Source organism: Chelonoidis abingdonii, chromosome 5 (genome assembly GCF_003597395.2).
Source record: "Chelonoidis abingdonii isolate Lonesome George chromosome 5, CheloAbing_2.0, whole genome shotgun sequence".
Lineage (NCBI taxonomy): Eukaryota > Metazoa > Chordata > Testudines > Testudinidae > Chelonoidis > Chelonoidis abingdonii.
This window is the reverse complement of record NC_133773.1, coordinates 36,019,003-36,038,222: the sequence shown is the minus strand read 5'-3', so window position 1 is coordinate 36,038,222 and position 19,220 is coordinate 36,019,003. Positions and strand designations below refer to the sequence as shown.

The 19,220-nt window shown below is 38.6% G+C and overlaps 1 protein-coding gene across 2 annotated transcripts in view; it reads right to left on the bottom strand.

Moving 5' to 3' along the window:
* PPP3CA (protein phosphatase 3 catalytic subunit alpha) overlaps window positions 1-19,220 on the bottom strand; it is a 316,752-nt gene that overhangs the window by 44,192 nt on the left and 253,340 nt on the right. For both annotated transcript variants that reach the window (XM_032763032.2, XM_032763033.2), the window contains exons 7-8: window positions 3,771-3,848; window positions 137-231 (exon numbers count right to left, since the gene is read on the bottom strand). In XM_032763032.2, coding sequence (XP_032618923.1) covers window positions 137-231; window positions 3,771-3,848 — 173 coding nt within the window. The remainder of the gene's footprint in view (window positions 1-136; window positions 232-3,770; window positions 3,849-19,220) is intronic.

Below are 19,220 nucleotides of genomic sequence, written 5' to 3'. Positions count from 1 at the left end.
CAAAGTAAACAGGCATGAACTAATAAAAGGACAAAGAGTCAACACAAAGAATCAAAAACGGGAAACTGCATAAAATGCTTGCGTAAAGAGATAATGCTACTACTGTGCATCAACAAAAGGAAGAGAGCTCTCCTACCTTTGTTATTGTATACATCTAGATAGTTTGGTGCTGAAAAAATTGTAATTAGTGAAGGGAAGCCTGTTGTTTGGCTTTTCCTGTACATACGATACCTAAAGGAAATGACAGGTTATATTATTATTAATCATTTGTACAGTGCTCTAAGCATACAACGTCACTGACTTAAAACAGGCCAAAAAAAGCAACAGATCACTCCAAATGGTTTTACCATGTGAAGTTACAAGCAACACGAATTATCTTCAAAGCTATGCATGAAGGATTTGCTATAGATTTAGAACTTGCCTATAGTTGAGATTACTGTGATTTCAAGCAGAGGTAAACTCAAATGGTGCAAATTGTGATTTCCATGTTTTTTGTACCAGTGCAGCTACACTGGTTGCTGGTTCCTAGTGACTGAAACCCAATTATGCAAAGTGTGGTAGGTAAGAAAATATTAACGAGGAGCGTTACACATTCTGGATGAAATCTTGGGCTCCCTGAAGTCATTGGGAGTTTTGCCACTGACTTCAACGGGATCAGGTTTTCACTCTTCATCTATTGATGGAGAGTTCTTCTCAAAATAAATTTGCAAAGGGATTATAAGATACTCAAAGAGATAGAATAGGTAAACTAATGCAGATGTCTTGGAGGACCAAGGGTCACGGGCATTTCTATAGTAACCTCCCCCAAGCAGAGTGTTATGCTTCAAAATCAGTATTAATAAAATATAAAGCACATTCATGAAATTACAAATTATATCATTTTACAACCATGCAATGCAGTATCACCCAGAAATATACTTCCCCCCATGGAAAAAAACGCTAGCCTCACAATGGAATGTCTAATCTAGTCCAGTCCATGGACTAGTATGTTAATGCCTATACATTTTCATTACTCATCCCTGCTGGCTTATACAGACCAAAGGCATATTGTCCCAGCAGGGCAATATTTAATCAATCAGTAATGGAATGGGACACCTGCAGAATTTAGAAGCAAACCAACAAAATGGAATTTTCCCTCTAATAAGGCACAAGTAATACTCAATACTGCACTTTAGTTCTCTAATAATTTCTGATAATTCCAAAAGAAACTGCAGAATTTGGCAATTGTCCATAAATGAAAGGAAAAGTATCACATCAATTCACTGAAATAGCTTTTCGGAATTTCAGTTTAGAATGTTCTCCCCACGCCACTCACTGTGTGCGTGTTGCACCATACTTGGACAGCCTAGCTCTCTCTGTCCTGCAGGGTTGTGGAGAGGAGTGGGTAGGAGCAGTCAGGGCCATGGGCTCAGCCACCTTGAGACGAATGATGGGAGTGGGCTGTGCATAACAGGGTAAAAGAAGGCTTCTTGAGCTATTCTCCCCACCCTGTGTACCAGTATAAGTGATAGCCAAAAGGTTGCTCTATGGTATATACTGAAAACAAATACTTTTCCTAATCAAAATGACACCATTTCCTCTTAGGATGCTGTGATGTTATCTGATAAAATATGATCATGTAGATCATTGTTGTTACCACTGTTATATACGTGCAACAAATCTTGTACAAAGTGTGCCAAGTAAGGTGTCTATAGAAAGGGTATGATTTGCTGAAAATGATTATTCTATTTGTATGCATGTATCATTTTTGTATCTGAAGTACTGGCTCCACACCTGTATTTCAAATATTTGCTTCTCGGTAGAATCCAGAAGCCAGCACATTGTGAAGGAACTATTGAAGATGAATGGCCCTTTAAAAAACACTTAACTCACAATGGAAGATGGCTACCTACACTTAATGGACTTTCCTGCTATGACTAAGTGAAATCATGCGTGGACATGAAAGCCCATGTGACTCCAAACACCATCCTGTCACCTGTAATTGTCCACAGTGAGAACAACGGGTTTCCCTTCACTGGAGAGAAGCTATAAAAGGCCCTGGAAATATCTCCATTTTGTCTCTTTCCTGCTCAAACCTCTGGACTATGAACTTATACTAATGAGAGCATTCTAACCAAGGGACTGAAGATCTTCCAATGATTTGGAAGCAACCAGAGACTTGACTTAAGCCAGTAGTGTATTCCATCACTGCAACAAACCTGATTCAAGAACTTTGCATTTATTGTAATCATTTGATTCCTTCAACCAATTTTAACTCTCACTGTTCTTTCTTTCTATAAATAAACCTTTAGATTTTAGATACTAAAGGATTGGCAACAGTGTGGTTATTGGGTAAGATCTGAATTATATATTGACCTGGGTATGCGACTGGTCCTCTGGGATCAGAAGAACCTTTTGTTTGATGAAATTGGTTTTAAAGAACCACTCATCTTTAAGTCTAGTGTCTGGATGTTGAATCCAGGACTGGAATGCCTGAGGAGACTGCTTTTCCTACTTCTTTTTGGTTAGTGTGGCGAGACAGAAGTTTACTTTTGTTGCTGGTTTGGTGTATCTTATGGGAGAATAATCACCAGTTTTGGGGTGTGTCAGCCCTATTTCTCAGCAGTTTGTCCTGAATTTGGTATTCTCAGTTGTGACCCACAGGTGCACACTGAAGTTTTAAGAAACCCATGCTGGTGTCTGAAGCTTCTCTCTCAGTCTGGACTTCCATGCCACAGGGTGTCCCAATGTCATGACATACATCTTTGTTCACTGTGATGTGTAGGGGAATGTGACAGTGTAAGGCAGTAGTATTTAGTGACAGATGAGGCCTGAGGATTTTTTTTCCCCCGTTAGTCACGACTCCGAAGAAAGGTATATAAGGCCAACTACGTTAAAACTGTTTTCAGGCAAGTCAGAGGAGGAGGTTCAGGGAACTAGCAGCAACAGTGAGATTTCCCTCCCCATCCCCCAGCACTTTAATTAAAGAACATTGACCCTAAGTCTGCAGATATTTTTGTACACACTGGGGGCTTTGTTGCAATTGCCTCTGCAGAAAACCCCAGAAGCACACAGCTGCAGAGTAAGACTGATCAGAAAGTGCCAGCACTGCTGTAAACTTTTAAATTTGCAAATCTAGCTAAGGAGCTAGCCAGCAATTGCTACACACTTTTCACTCTTCCTGCTGGAGTGACCCCTCTTCCCTTATTTTAAAGAGACATCCCTTATTTGAAGTCTCATATTCCACTTCCTGAAATAAGATCAAACGCGTCTGTCTTGTAATTCAGCTAATGTTGCAGAAAAGATCAGACACTATAATCCTGGTGTTTGTTTTTATACCATTAATAAAACACTGTGGTTGCTGTCACTTAAAAACAAGTTTCCAATCTCATTTTTCACAGTTATCCTTTGCCTCCTCGATATGCAGTTGATCATCCTGTACTCTTCACTACTATTGGTGAAGTACAGCTGCTTTGCAACAAATTACCATAGGAAAGCAACAATCTTACAAAACTATAGTGAAATGGTTATTATGGGAAACGTCAGATGTGCACATTCAGGCTTTAATTTTGTGTTTAAATAGCTATATTTTAAAAGGCCCTATAAGTGCTAAGTATCAACACTAAGTTACAAAGTAAGGGAGATTTGGAACTTTACCATTTTTATTTGGAAGACTGCTAAAAAGGATTATTTTTCCTGCTGATTCAGGGAAACCCTTTCCTACAAAAGCCAATGGGTATGAATAATGTTTATTTATTAAGCAAGAATCCCCTCCCCCTCCACACACTTACCCAGCATCTTGAGCTTCGTGGGCTCGGAGTATAGATAACAAGTTATTGTGCTGGAGGAATTCACATACAGCAGGGTAACTGTTGGAGGAAAAGAAAAGCTCCTGTTATGGAATTACCAGAAGTAGTGCATTCATCTGACATTCAGAAATACCGTACTTGATCAAGCGTGATCAAACATGTATCATTACATGGAATCAGCTTCTGCTCTGAAGACAGGTTTTTTCAGTTTCATGTTGGAGACAGCACTAGAAGCTGTACTTTTTACATAATTGAGTGGAGGTAAAGCATAGAAAAGCTGCAGTTCATTACATAATAACAGATACCTGTCAGAAAGAAAATCATTTCTACTATACTCTGAGCCTCAAAGTACTCAGAAGAGGATAAATGTAACAAAAGGATGGGATGCAACAGAAAACTTGCCCACTTAGTACACTATATATTGGCTGCTTAGGGAGATCATGTATGGTGGTGGTGTATAAAGGAGATACAGAGGCAGACGGAAGAAAATGAACCTATAGCCAAAATGAAATTTTTTCTAAGTTTCATCTCACCAATAAACAAGACTTCAATTACTTCTCTTCTTGGTATCTTCAAATGTGAATTCTAAAAATGTGTATACTCAAAACATTTCACAGGACCTCTCTACTGAGCTGGGTGTTTTCTATTGGTGAAAACACAGTCATTAAAACAAAACGATATGAGTTTTACTGTAATGATATTTTTCACATTATTCACTTCCCATGGATAATGGTGCCTTAGAAGATGAAAGAGGATTCAGCTCTATATTTCTGTCTCATTTTCAGCCCTCTGAAAACAAGTTCTAGTAGCTACTTCATTTGTTGAGGCACTGAGGTTTTAGTAAAAGCACAGACATAATAAAAGTACATAGACTGTACATGTTTACAAGATTTGAAAAGCTAACTTTTACTATGAATTTTTTTAAATTCAAACTCTATTACATCTAAATATAGAAACCTTGGATACAGTGCTGTATTATGGGGGCCCTGGTCATAACTCCATTGTGAATGCTGAGGCTATGCTTTCACTGGACTTCAGTGTGGATGCAGACTATACCAGCAAAGGTTTTTGTTTTTTTTTTAAACCAGTATAGCTTATTCCACCACCCCAAATGAAACAAGTTATTCCTCTGAAGAGCACATTTTCACTGGTATAAAAGAACCTATATCAGTCAGGGATCATACTTTGTGCCCTGACTAACAGCTAAGCCAGAAAAAGTTTGTAGGATGGACACAGCATTTTATGTATGAAGAATACACCGTATGCTCCCCAAACTTCCAGAACTTACTCTTTGAATTTAAAGGGAATTTGCAAGGACATCTGTGAATTAGTTAATGAATTAAAATCAATTTAAAATGGTTCCTTTAAGATAAGTATTGAATTGAGATTCATTATCCTCTATACTTTTTTACAGATCAATACAGCCCTAACATATACATTACACACTGTCCATACACAAATTTCTCTTAAGTAAACAGTTTTGACTCTCAACTGGGTTGGAATTCCCTCACCCCATTTTCTGGTCACTGGTGGCTCACCACAATTATCAGTCTTCTCCAGTTTTAGATGATTGTGTTCTCTATAGCTTTCAGGGCAAGAAGCAAGAAACATCCTCCAGTGACATCACAGCCTCAGTATGGAAGCAAACACCCATCACCTACTCCCTCAGCCCCAACCACACAATCAGCAAAACAAGATTATTTCCTTGGCATAGGAAACTTGAGAGTCAGAACAGAGATGGATCAGGACTAAAGAAACTGCAAATCTGACAACTTTGGCCATGTCTACAACAGGGGATTACATTGGCATAGTTATGGTGCTGTAGCTATAGGAATATGTCCAGCAGTCTCAATGATGCAAACTCACCAGCTGGACAAAGCTGCCACTTGGAAGAACAAACCATATACTTTTCAATATAAAGCTCTTTACATAATTTAAATACTCTAAAAGTGATCAACTTTGCTTTGGGCTTTAAGCAAAATGTGTCATACGTGATAACAATATTTTCCTTTCTAAACTCCAAAATAAAAATAAGTTCCAAGACACCCTAGTGAGAGAATGGGAGAAAGAGAAATTCACTGGGTAGTATACGGTAGTGAATACTGATTTACATGAAATGTGATTGTAATATCTTAGAAACATGGTTATTGGACTTTAATGAGATAACATGCTTATTGACACCATCTCTTTTGCTACTAAAGCATGAAACAAAAGAGATGCATTCTAGGCTGTTTTTTAAATAAAGGTCAATGAAATATATCTTAAAATATATTAAAATGTTTATTTTGGGTACCATTATTTTATTAAAAGACATCTAAATTAGATAAAAAAGAGGAATGATATAAACGTTTACTCTTGCTAAGTCTTAGTTTAGTTCTAGAATCTTTTTTCTCTGCATGCTGGATACACAATTTAATCCATGCAGATAGGACTGTCAAAAATAATAATACTTTGCACTTGTATAAAGCCTGTCAACAGAGGATCCTGAATCACTTTACAAGAGGTGGGTAAAGATCATTTTAAAAATTTCAGTGTCACTTGGTCTCAACTGGTAAAATTACTGAATTTTGTTAATAAATTATTTGGATTAAGGAGAGTCATATTAGGATTATATACATTCTTTTAACAGTTTTGTTTCAGTTTTCAGTACACATACATTCCATGGCCTAAACTGAATTGGGAGTTTGTACTGGAAACTGGACTGTGCAATTTTTTCTTTTGCTCTCTTCTATGAGCTTCTCACACCAAGAACTGAACCTGCTTTTTATTCTTAGCTTAGAATCAATTTTGGGAAGTTCAGGTGAAGAACCTTCAAATCCTTCTGCACCCAATGAATATGCAAAGGAACTGGTGTGAAAAAATTGTGAGGTAAATTAGAGGCCCAGCTAGCTTCCAACACAAATCACACCAACGCATTCAAAAAGTTGACACCAACATTTTAGCTGATGGATGTCATAACCACCAAGGGTGGACTGCTTTGCGCCCTATCGTCATGCTGTCATCATTTGGAACAACTACTCCTCATACTGGACCCCAGTGGTACAATCTGTTTCATTCAGCCCAAAGCAAAATGTTCTTCATCATTTCAATTTGCCAAAATTTCATTTTTGGTTTGACCAGACCACTTTTTATTTATTTATTTATTTATTTATGTGGAATTGCCAGCATACTGAAAAATCTGTTATTTACCCACCTCTAGTCAATAGCTTACATATCCTGTCTGTAGCCTGTAATTATTGCATTGTAATTTAGTCTGTAATGTGTTCACTATTATTTGAATAAATAAGACCCTTTAACCTAAAAAAGAGAAGTGATTTTCAGCACATCTTTGCTTCTTATTGTCTTAAATGTCAATATACAAACAAACATACACATTTACCACTGCATGAACTGCATAAAACAACCAGTCATTCCAGGAATCAATGCTTAAAAAGGGCAATTTTGTGGTGTCATTATTTATCAGAATATACCTTTTCATTATGGCAATTATGGACAGTAACAAAAAAATAAGGGAGACTATCTTTACAGAATAAACTTTAAATATTTTTTAGGAAAGCTAAACTCTTCACTTTAACTGTTGGAAAAAAAAACCAAATAGAGTGAGCGCTACTAAAAAGTGAACATTAGGCCTCCATAGCAATTCCATTTTCCACAGTGTTTTTCACTAATCCTTAGTGCCATATCAGGATAAAGAACACAAATACTTAGAAAAGTAACTATGAGGTGATGGGAAGGATAGGGTCAAAGAAGGGCATTGTAATCACTTTGGTTCCAAACCAGCAATGTGATATGCTCATGGGAAACTAAACTGAAATCACTCAGCCCACTGGGCCTCTGCACGGATATCAGGGTCCACCCATGTGCATCACATTGCAGGAGCAGGTCACTATTGAGGGTTCTGGTAAGAGTTATCATGAGCATAAATCCCAATTCTGAACCTTAGCGTCCAAAATGTGGGTGCCTAGCATAAATCCTCTAAGCTTAATTATCAGCTTAGATTTGATAGCGCTGCCACCAGCCAGATTTCCAGTCTCTGGCGCCCTCTGGTCTCCCCAACCTTCCCTGGGGACCCCAAGAACCCAAATCTCGCTGCCTGAGTCTCACCAAAGGGAATACCCCTCCTTTTCTCTCTTTATTTCTCCCCGCTTCCCCTCCTGGCTGGCCGTGAGATACCGTTTCAAGTCCTTGAATGCAAACACGAGAGATCAAGGTCTTCCCCCTCACCCAGAGGCTATGAGATGCAACTGTATTAACGAGATTTCCCTCTTCGTTCCTTGCCTTACCAGAGAAAATCTCAACAGGTTTAAAAGACTATATAAAAAAGAAAAAGACATAAATGTTCTCTGTATCAAGGTTATAATAACGGGTCAATTGGCTTAAGAAAATAATGAAAACAGCCTTATTCAAAAGTATCCATTTAACATTCAGCCACTACTACAAGTTACTAACAAAAACATTAGAGTTACTGTCTTTCTACCTTTGTTATACAACTTGGAACAGAAATACAAGCTTTAGAAGAAGTTACAGAGAGCAACAGAACAGAGAGTCAGACAAAAGACACACACCCCAAAATTCCCTCCCTGAGCTTTGAAAAATCCGGTTTCCTGATTGGTCCGCTGGTCAGGTGTGTGGTTCCCTTTGTTAACCCTTTACAGGTAAAAGAAACATTAACCCTTAGCTGTCTGTTTATGACAAGAGTAGAGTACTTTGCAGCAAGTTGGGGCAGGAAGCAGTTGGCTAACAGTATAGCTGGGTGAAATATTCATGCAAAATTTTTGTTGTAGTTAAATATGCGGGGGTAAAGTTCAGGGTACTTTTTCCCATAACATTGCTGTAGGGTTATTCAAAATAAAACGTAGTCAAAGTACACATTTTCGAGGAAGAGGTAGCAATGCTTTAGAGGACACATGACTAAGAAATGAGCACACAACTGGGAGCCTGGGACTCCAGAGTTCTCCTCCCATCTTTGACAATGACTGGCTTAAAAAAATATTTTGCAGTTATACAGCAATTAATAAACATTATTTATTTAGGCTTTACAGCATTCTTATTAAATATTATATGTAAATATAATTATCTCCTTTGAGGTCTAGTACCAGGGTACTCAAAGTTTTTCATAGTATGGGCTAGGAAAGAGATTGACTCATGGGACCTCCCCTTCCATTGTGATTTTAGGAGCTCTTCAGCTTCCATTTACAACCACTAAATAGCTCATGGGAACTGCAGCAGTTGTTTACATTAAAAAAGTAATATAATGGGAAGTACTAATTCTTTTTATAGTCTTTTAATGAAATTTAGCAACTGGAATCAAAGACAAGAACTAGCACAATATGGCTAACCATCTATGGGCATGCAGCTAATGATCCAGGGACCACAGTTTGCAAACCTTTTGTTTGCTGGATTAAGTTAATTCTAGCAGTAATACCAGTGGTATTTTAATCCTGGTTCTGGCACTGACTTGCTACATGACCTTAGACAAGTCAATTAACCATTTGAACTTCACATTTCTTTCATCTCTAGTATAAGGATATTTACATTTACCTACTTCACAGGGTTGGTTGTGAGGAAAAGGTCCCTATGTTCAAAGTATTAAGGACACTGTGAAGTGAGTGGGTGAACAGGATTCAGAAGTGTTCAACACCATAATTTCAAAAATTCATCATACCCCTCCTGGTCAACATTTAATATGATAAGGGCTTTTTGTGTTCTCTCAGGCTTCACAGCAATGTCTCCCATGATTTTGCCTATAGGAGACAGAGTGAAAAATCACACTGGTGGAAAATTATTCGTCATCTCCTTTCAGATTTCCCCAAGGGAAACACTGATACCAGTTTCCAATTTAGTACAGAAGGAACTGATGAATCCGGCAGGAATCTTCATCTGCCTTGATGATAAGCAACTTCTGAGCTGAACATTCCTTGGATCTACTGCCCGAACAGAACTGGTATGTTACCTGCTTCAGACACGACCCCTCTGCCTTTCACTCCCTTCACAGAAACAATCCTCAATGTTTTGAATTTAAAAAGGTCTAAAAAGAGTACCGTTATAAAAGAGCTTAAATTGCCAAAATCCAATAGGATTTGGTGAGTGAACTGCCCTATAAACGCTGATTGGCTGCCACTCAGACCAGAGGTAAGGGAATACATTTTATGAATTTAGACATCAACCCCTGAAAATTGGGGTTTATAATGGAAAATCTGACAGTTGAATATGGTCATTATCAGTGCAGCTTATAATTTCTTGCTATTCTGTTTTCTTTATAGTATTTTTTTTCATCCTAGAATTAAATATTGCATTCAAAAGGATGTACTGAAAACAGTAAAAAGTAACATATAACACAGCATATCATAACATAAAAAATAAACATGGTGGGCCCCTCCTTCCATTTCAATGGCATTCAGAGGAGTTAAAATGCTATAACTAATTCATTGAAAATATTATCTTTTCATTAGCTGCATCTGGCTCCTCATCAGTATCCACAGGGTCAATAGAACTTACAGAGCAGTGGAGCTGCTACATTGTTAAACTGCTTACAGTGCTTTCCCTCTTGAGAGAACAGTATACATAGCTAAGGCCCAATCCTGCACTCCTTGTGAATTCAAAACTCCCACCAAATTCAGCGTCCTTTAATACTAATGGGGAGGTTCATGTTGTGAACTGTTTTAGGACTCATTTTCTCTGCATCTATGAGAAGTCAGTACACAGTTCCTTCTGGGGAAATACCTTTTTCTCCTCGGTGAGTAAGCGATTAGACCTGCTAGATAAGTGATCAGATCACAGAAGCCACTATCTGAATTAACACTCCTGTTGACGGTCTCAAGGTATGTCTACACAGAAGCTGTGACATGCAATCTCCAGCTCAAGAAGATATATCTGCATTAGTTCTCAGTGAGTTAAAGCACTAAAAATAGAAGCGCAGTTGTCATGGGATGAACAGTGGGAGGGGTATGTACCTGTGGGTTTGCACAGGATCACACTTGGGCATCTAATCCCTCCCACTGCAAGTGTCGTCAGAGCTACACTTTTAATTTTAGCACTCTAGCTTGATCAGAGCTAGTGCAAGGAGGACTACCTGAACTAGGAATTAGATCTTCCAACTCCAGGGTAGACATACCCTTGAAACCACTTCTAGAGTCATCGTCTCCAGCTCAGGGTTAAGGCACACCTAGGGGGCAATATGTAGAAAAAATCTACAATGTGCTATATGGGACTTCAGACGCCAGTACGAAATTGGCAACAATTTTATATTTATATATATGTACGTCTGTGCACATGCATGTACACACACACACACCCCTTTACTCTTTAGATTTCTATTGGTTTCAGTGCTACTCATATTCTGCCTTCATGTTAGCAGGGTCTTCAGTTGTAAATTGAGGAGTATAAAATTTTAGTCCCCAACAACAGAAAGTGTAAAGATATGTATTTCCCCCACAAATCCTATTTTAGGTTCTATATCCTTTTCTGTGTCATGAGGAATCCTGTTTCCTAGAACATACTGTACCACTCAGTAAGATCCCATTTGTATTCTTAATTTCAATGGAAATTTTCATGGACTTCTAAAAATCAATTTATATCAAGTTCAAGAAGAACAAATCTATGCACATTCACTGTCTACTTAGCAAAGTTTTTTTTTTTTTGGTTTAGCATGGATTATGAGCTTTACTCTCTATGGCTATTAAGGTATAATTGACTTTTTTTGTTTGACTGAGAGAGAAAATTAATTTCCCTTGTGGGTAACCTTTGTTACTGATTGCACCACTGAAAGATAGGGCTCTGTAACCTTCTCTCTTAAAAATTGTCTCATTGGCAATTCAAGAGGCCTAATTTTTCAGTACTGTAACCTTTCTTTCATTCTGTTAGATTAACTGACTGTGCAAGTTTTCCCAAGTTAAGCAACGATCTCCCAAAGGAATACTATTAGAATCACTCTCTCTCATGCTCACAAAAGGTGAACTTTAGAGAGATTTTGTTATTCTCAGAAATTCAATTTCATGTTAACAGGTAACTTTGCAATAACTGAACATTTTTCTTCTCTTTCTGAACATATTGCAAGATATTACATAAAAGTATGTTGTAAATAAGTTAATATTGCAAAGTCAAGCACTCAGAAGTTAAGAAAATGCCAGACTTGAGGTTGCCAAAATTTGTCCCCATGAGCGTATGTATTATGATACAGTCTTTAATTACAGAATCACATACAATTTGCCACAGATTTCCTGTCATTCAATGCACGGGATGTATGGCGTACATCACAGGTAGAAATTCAATATTTCTTTTAATCCTCATCGATCAATGTGTGGTTCTAGACCTTATGTACCAAAAAACATCCAAACCCCGTACTGAATATAGAATTATTATTTCCTCTTGGGCTTTTCTATGATGCTCATCACCATAATATTTAAGTGCTTCACAGACAAATTCATTAATCATCACAACACACCTGTGAGGTGACGATGTATTAATTATTATTACTTTACATATGAGGAACAGAAGTACAACATGATCAAAGACAACGATCAAAAATGCCCACTAATTTTGGGATTCCTACTCACCTGCTATTCACAGTATCTCCAAAGGCCAGAGATGGGACACTACATGGGGAGGGATCTGAGTTACTACAGAGAATTTTTGCCCAGGTGTCTTGCTGATGGGTCTCACCTACATGTGCAGGGTGTAACAGATCATCATATTTGGAGTTTGGAAGGAACTTCCCCCAGGACAATTGGTAGAGAGCCTGGTTTGTTTTTTTGTTGTTGTTGTCGTCTTTCTCTGCAGCATGGGACACCAGTCACTTCCCAGTTTCAGTTAGAGTAAATGGTAACTTGAAGTGCTTAAATCAATATTTGAAGACTTCAGAAACTCAGCCAGAGGTTATGGACCTATTATAGGAGTGGGTGGGTGAGTTCCTATGGCCTGTGTTGTGCTGGAAGTCAGACTAAGGACAGAAGGGACCATCATAATCATTTGAAGTCTATAAGATACCTAGGGACTAGTTTTTCAGAGTACTTGGTATTTTTATAGCACGACATATAGTCAACTCACAGCTCTCATTGATGTCACTTGCAGTTGTGAGTGTTCAGCACTTTTGGAAATCAAACCACAGGTGTTTCACCTTGCGTTCTCAGAAAATGAAGAATGCACAGTCAGTGGCCACTTGTGAAAATTTTTGTTTTATGCAACTTTCCCATTGCCCAGCATTATCTACTATTCTCCATGGCAGAGACAGGGAGAGAATCCAATTTTCCAGAGTGACATTCAACCATGTAATCCATAAGACCATCCTTTCTCTTCTTCCAGTCCCTCACCTCATTTACTACACACCTTTCAGTTTCTGCCACAAAAGAGGCAGGGCTCGCTCAGACAACAGTTTCATTCATTACACAACCTTAATTCATCCTCTGACCATCATCCGTCTTCTAATGAATGAGGCAGACTCCTATGAAAAAGATAGTGTGTGATCATACAATTAAAGACTAACATAATGCATGTGTAACCCTCATTCTAGTATTTCTCAAACTTGACTTTGCAACCTTAATATTCTTTTAACCTCGGTTATTTTTTTAATATAATTTCTGACATTTTTTAAACTACAATGTGAAGAAACAAATTCCAACACTCTACGTGGGTCACCAATAGAGCTGGAAACTTTAGATCTACAGTACAGAAGAAAAGATTGGTTTTGAAAAACATTTTTGGCAAAAAAAATGTTTACCAAGCACAATTTTTTATGTGAAAATTTTTCACTTTCCCATCAAGAAACCAGAGCTTTTCTTAAAATTAAAATGTTCTGCGAACATTTTTTTGGTTGAAAAATGGCTTTACATCAAAAATAATTTGCTGAAAAAATTTAGAATGCCTCTATTATAACCTCTACAAATTGCAATTAAAAAAAAAAAGTTTTCCACAAGCTAAATCCCAGATTTCTTACTCAGGTACAACTCCTCATCCAAGAACAACGAATCCCTGCTCCTGGAAAAAATGTAGCGCCTGATCCTATAAATCTCTTAACGTTTCTACTCTTTCCTCCATCCAGGAATAAAATGAAGGACAATGAGGATGAGGAGAACAAGAAGGCAGGAAATCATTTTAATAAAATAGAGTCTATGGATACACAGTATCCCTTTCCTTTGCTACTGCAGTATGATACATATTACTCCATTTCAGAAATGCCTTTTCTATTCAACCTGCCTTGCAGAGTCCAACTTGAAATTCAATCAGCCAAACAGAAAACCCAGTTGGGTCAAGAGAAAAGCCAGCAAGATTTTTCAGCATGGTCTAGCACTCTGACTGCATCTTATGTGTCATGCAGAATCAGAGAAAAGTTGTTTCCCTGGTGAGTCAGAATAGGCTAGTGACAAGTTAGAAAGGATTTACTCTTCTTGCAACACATGACTGATTTTCCTTTCTTCAAAACCTGTGTTACGTTAAATCCTTTTATACAATTTATTTTAATATAAGGTAGATTTTGGATTACTATGGTCATCACCTTTATTTATGCAACTGTGATAGCGAAACCAACATGGTTAATGCTAACTACGAAGGAAACAGTCTTCTCATTAACTACATTTTGTTTCACCACTGTTTGGGAAAGCCTAATAAATACCGCAATAAACACATTCAGCTGCATGTTTCACATGTCTGCCATCTGGCTTTCTTAACTTGCCTATTGGAAGAATCAGCCATCCTAAAAGGAGAAATACAATATATTAGCAGATAGAGAGAAAACCAGAATCTATGCATGATAAATGCTTTGATTTAAAATATTGATATTTAAGCTGTTTAGATAATATTCATTATCATTTAATATTGTTTAAATATGAACTATTGTAAAATGATATTGGATTTACAAATGCTTCTGTTCATTCAAACATATGCACTATGGGGATGGGCATCTTCTGGCCAGGGACCATCTTCTGTTCTATGTTTTTTCCGAGCACAATGGGTCCTCAGTCCTGGTTCAAGCCTTTAGATACTACCAGAATACATAACAGTAGCAGCTCCTATGTCAGACTCTTTCAGACTTCCCTCCCCAGCATATTGGGTTTAATCATATATTCTTATGCCCTAGTAAAATCCAGAAGCTGTCATGGCTTACAGGAACCACTGGCAGCCAGGTATAATAGAGAACAGATTTCAATCAGGCCCAAATTTAAGGCCCCAGCTGACTCTAAAACCAGGGGAGTGAAAAGGTGGAGTAAAGCTATCTTTCCCCCTGCACCCTTGTCACGTGCCAAGCATAACTTAACCAGACAAGAGAATCTGGCTCACAGATACTGAAAGGTATTAATTATATCAAGATTTTAATTTGAAGTTTATTCTACTGAATAAATTACTTTTATGATATATTTGCACCTACAGGTTACAGGGGACACAGAGGAGGAGATGGAAAAAAAAACAATCAACCAAGGTATCCTTTTAAAATGGATTTATCAGTAAGTTACACACGCTGTCATCATAGCAGAACAACCACAGAAGTTATTAATGACCTCCTTAGCTCTTCCACCTGTCAGGTATTTACCCAGTTATGTTTACCTTGAAAGACAATTCAGGTAACTTAGTAGTGTCATGGTAACAACGTCAGCTAGATAGTTTACATTAAAATACCCATAAATTGATTTGCTCAAATCTCTCTGAAATATTTCAGAATTCTCTGACTGATTTTTAAACTCAGACTCAGACTTAAAGGTCAGAAGGGACCATTATGATCATCTAGTCTGACCTCCTGCACAATGCAGGCCATACAATCTCACCCATCCACTTCTAGAACAAATCCCTAACCTACGTCTGAGGTATTGAAGTCCTCAAATTGTGATTTGAAGACCTCAAGCTGCAGAGAATCTTCCAGCAAGTGACCTGTGCCCCATGCTGCAGAGGAAGCCGAAAAACCTCCCAGGGCCTCGCAATCTGCCCGGAGGAAAATCCCTCCCCAACCCAAATCATAGTGCGAACAGTTAAAACTGAGCATGTGGGCGAAGGACTCCAGCAGCCAGCACCCAGGAAAGAATCTCCTTAGTAGTAACCGGACTCCCACATCTAACATCCCTCCAGAGCACGGGGCATACTTACCGCTTATAACATTAGGCTATCCAACATACCATGGCATCCCTCCATAAACTTATCAAAGCTTAGTCTTGTAAAGCCAGATGTGCTTATGCCCCACAATACTCCCCTTGGAAGCTGTTTCCAGAACTCGACTCCAGCTAAGGTTAGAACCCATCTAAGTTGAAGTCTAAACTTCCTAGTGTCCAGTTTATATCCATTTGTCTGCTGTCCACAATTGGTACTGCCCAATTTAAAATATTCTGCTTCTACCCTCACCTAGATGATTAATCCCTCTGATCATATTGAAAGCGCATCAATCAATCCCCCCTCAACCTTCTTTTGGTTAGTGCCTAAACAAAACCAAGCCTTTGAGTCCTCCGGTGTCCTAAGACAGGTTTTCCATTCCTCACATCGATCATCTAAAGTTCCTTGCAGGCAGATGAATGAGAAGCATTTTTAAATTAATGACGCAGTACAAAAGAAGCCAGCAAGTACAACTACACATTATGGCCATAGGCATTACAGGGATACAATATATTAAAACAGTAAATAATAACCAACAGATTTGGAGTAGAGGTCATTGAACCGGAAAGGCAGTGAGGAAAAGGAAGGAAAATCCGCTGAAGCATTTGCTCAAATTTCTAAAATGACTTCTGTGGCCCAAGCCCAGGCCCCCTTTGTGCACGACTCCACAGTCATTACATGCACAAGCGCTCGACATACAGTGAATTTAAACCTGCACACAATATACTTGCAATAGGAAACACTTGATATATTTACATAGAATGTGCTTATTAAACACATTAGTGGCACAGAGCTCCCAAACTCTCTGTCGTTCTGGCGCTAAGGCATTAACAAGCTGGGCAAGGATCAGTGGCAATTTCACAAGCTAAGACATGCCACACTCTCTCAGTGGTTTGTATGGAATCGATGAGAGAAAAAATCATCTTAATTCTATGCATCCAGTAAATCATGACAATAGTTGATATTTTTAAAGAATGAATGACGTGCATGCAGTGGTGGGATGCAGAAGAGATATCTTTGTTCTAAACATCCTAATCGTGCTTATCTGCTGTGTCCCTTTGTACCACTTCTTCGAGAGTAAACAAATCCAAGTGGAATTTCAAGACCATTCAACGACACAGTCACCTCTCAAGGAAACAGGAGAAACAAGCATGTTTTCTTAGAACCAATCCATAGTATTGTAGAACTGGAAGGGAGAACCTCGGCAAGGTCATAAATCCAGTCCCTGCATTCAAAGCAGGACTAAATAGTATCTACCCTACACAAGTTGTCCAACTGCTCTAAAATCCAAGAGGAGATTCCACAACCTCCCTAGGCCATTTATTCCAGTGCTTAACCACTCTGACAGGAAGTTTTTCCTTCTGTCCACCCTAAACTGCCCTTGCTGCAATTTAAGTCCACTGCTTCTTGTCCTATCTTCAGAGGCTAAGGAGAACAATTTTTCTCCCTCTTCTTGTACAAACATTTTACGTACAGAAAAACTGTTATTTCCCCTCAGTCTTCTCGTCCCCAGACTAAACAAACCCAATTTTTTCAATCTTCCCTCACAGGTCACGTTTTCTAGACCTTTAATCATTTTTGTTGCTCTTCTCTGGACTTTCTCCAATTTGTCTACATCCTTCCTGAAATATGGCACTCAGAACTGGACACAATACTCCAGCTGAGGCCTAGTCGGCACAGAGTAGAGCGGAAGAATTGCTCCTTGTGTCTTGCTTACAACACTCCTACTAATACATCCTAGAATGATGTTTGCTTTTTTTGCAACAATGTTACATTGTTAACTTATATTTAGATTGCGGTCTACTATGACCCCCAGATCCCTTTCTGCAGTACTCCTTCCTAGGTAATCATCTCCCATTTTGTATGTGTACAACTGATTGTACCTTCCTAAATGGAGTACTTTGACTTTGTCCTTATTGAATTTCATCCTATTTACATGAGACCATTTCTCCGGTTTGTCCAGATCATTTTGAATCTTAATCCTATCCTTCAGAGCACATGCAATCTCTCCCAGCTTGGTATCATCTGCAAATTTTGTAAGTGTACTCTCTATGCCATTATCTAAAACACTGATTAAGATATTGAACAGAACTGGACCCACAACTGATCCCTGCAGCACCCCATTCAATATGCCCTTCCAGGTTGACTGTGCACCACTGATAACTATTTCTGGGAATGGTTTTCCAACCAGTTATGCACCCACCATATAGTACCTCGATCTAGGTTGTATTTTTCTAGTTTGTTTATGAGAAGGTTACGCAAGAGAGTATCAAAAGCTTTACTAAAGTCAAGATATACCACATCTGCCACTTACCCCCATCCACAAGACTTGTTGCCCTGTCAAAGAAAGCTATTAGGTTGGTTTGGCATCATTTGTTTTTGACAAACCCACGCTGACTGTTACTTTTCACCTTATTATCTTATAGGTGTTTGCAAATAGATTGCTTAATTATTTGCTCCATTATATTTCCAGGTACTGAAGTTAAGAAAAATCAAGACCACTCAATTTTTCGCTTTTTTATAGATTGGCACTATATTCACTCTTCTTCAGTCCTCTGGAATCTCTCACACTTTCCCATGATTTTTTGAAGATAATTGCTAATGGCACAGATATCGTCTCAGTCAGCTCCTTGAGTATTCTAAGATGCATTTCATCAGGCCCTGGTGACTAGAAGAAATCTAACTTGTCTAAGTAATTTTTAACTTGTTCTTTCCCTATTTTAGCATTTGATTCTACCTCATTTTCACTGGCATTCATTATGCTAGACATCCAATCGCTACTAACCTTTTGGTGAAAACTGAAACAAAAAAAAAACAGTTACCTACCTTTTAGTAACTGTTGTTCTTCGAGATGTGTTGTTCATGTCCATTCAAAGTAGGTGTGCACGCGCCGCATGCACACCAGCTGGAAGATTTTCCCCTAGCAGCATCCGTAGGGTCGGCCCGGGCGTGGAGTGGTGCCACTACGGCACCCTATAAAGGAGCCCACTGACCCTCCACCCCCTCAGTTCTTTCTTGCCGGCACTCCGACAGAGGGGCAGGAGGGTGGGTACTGGAATGGACATGAATAACACATCTCAAAGAACAACAGTTACTAAAAGGTGGGTAACCATTTTTTCTTCTTCAAGTGGCTGTTCATGTCCATTCAAAATAGGTGACTCACAAGCCTAACCTTAGGTGGCGGGGTCGGAGATCACTGCTGACTAGAGTACTGCACGACTGAAAGCTGCATTATCCCTAGCTTGGTGCGTGATGGCGTAGTGTGACGAGAACGTGTGGACCGAGGATATTAAAGGAACTGGCGCGTGAAATTGTGAGCCCGTTAGCGAGAATTTTTAAGCAATCGGTAAACTCGGGGGTTGT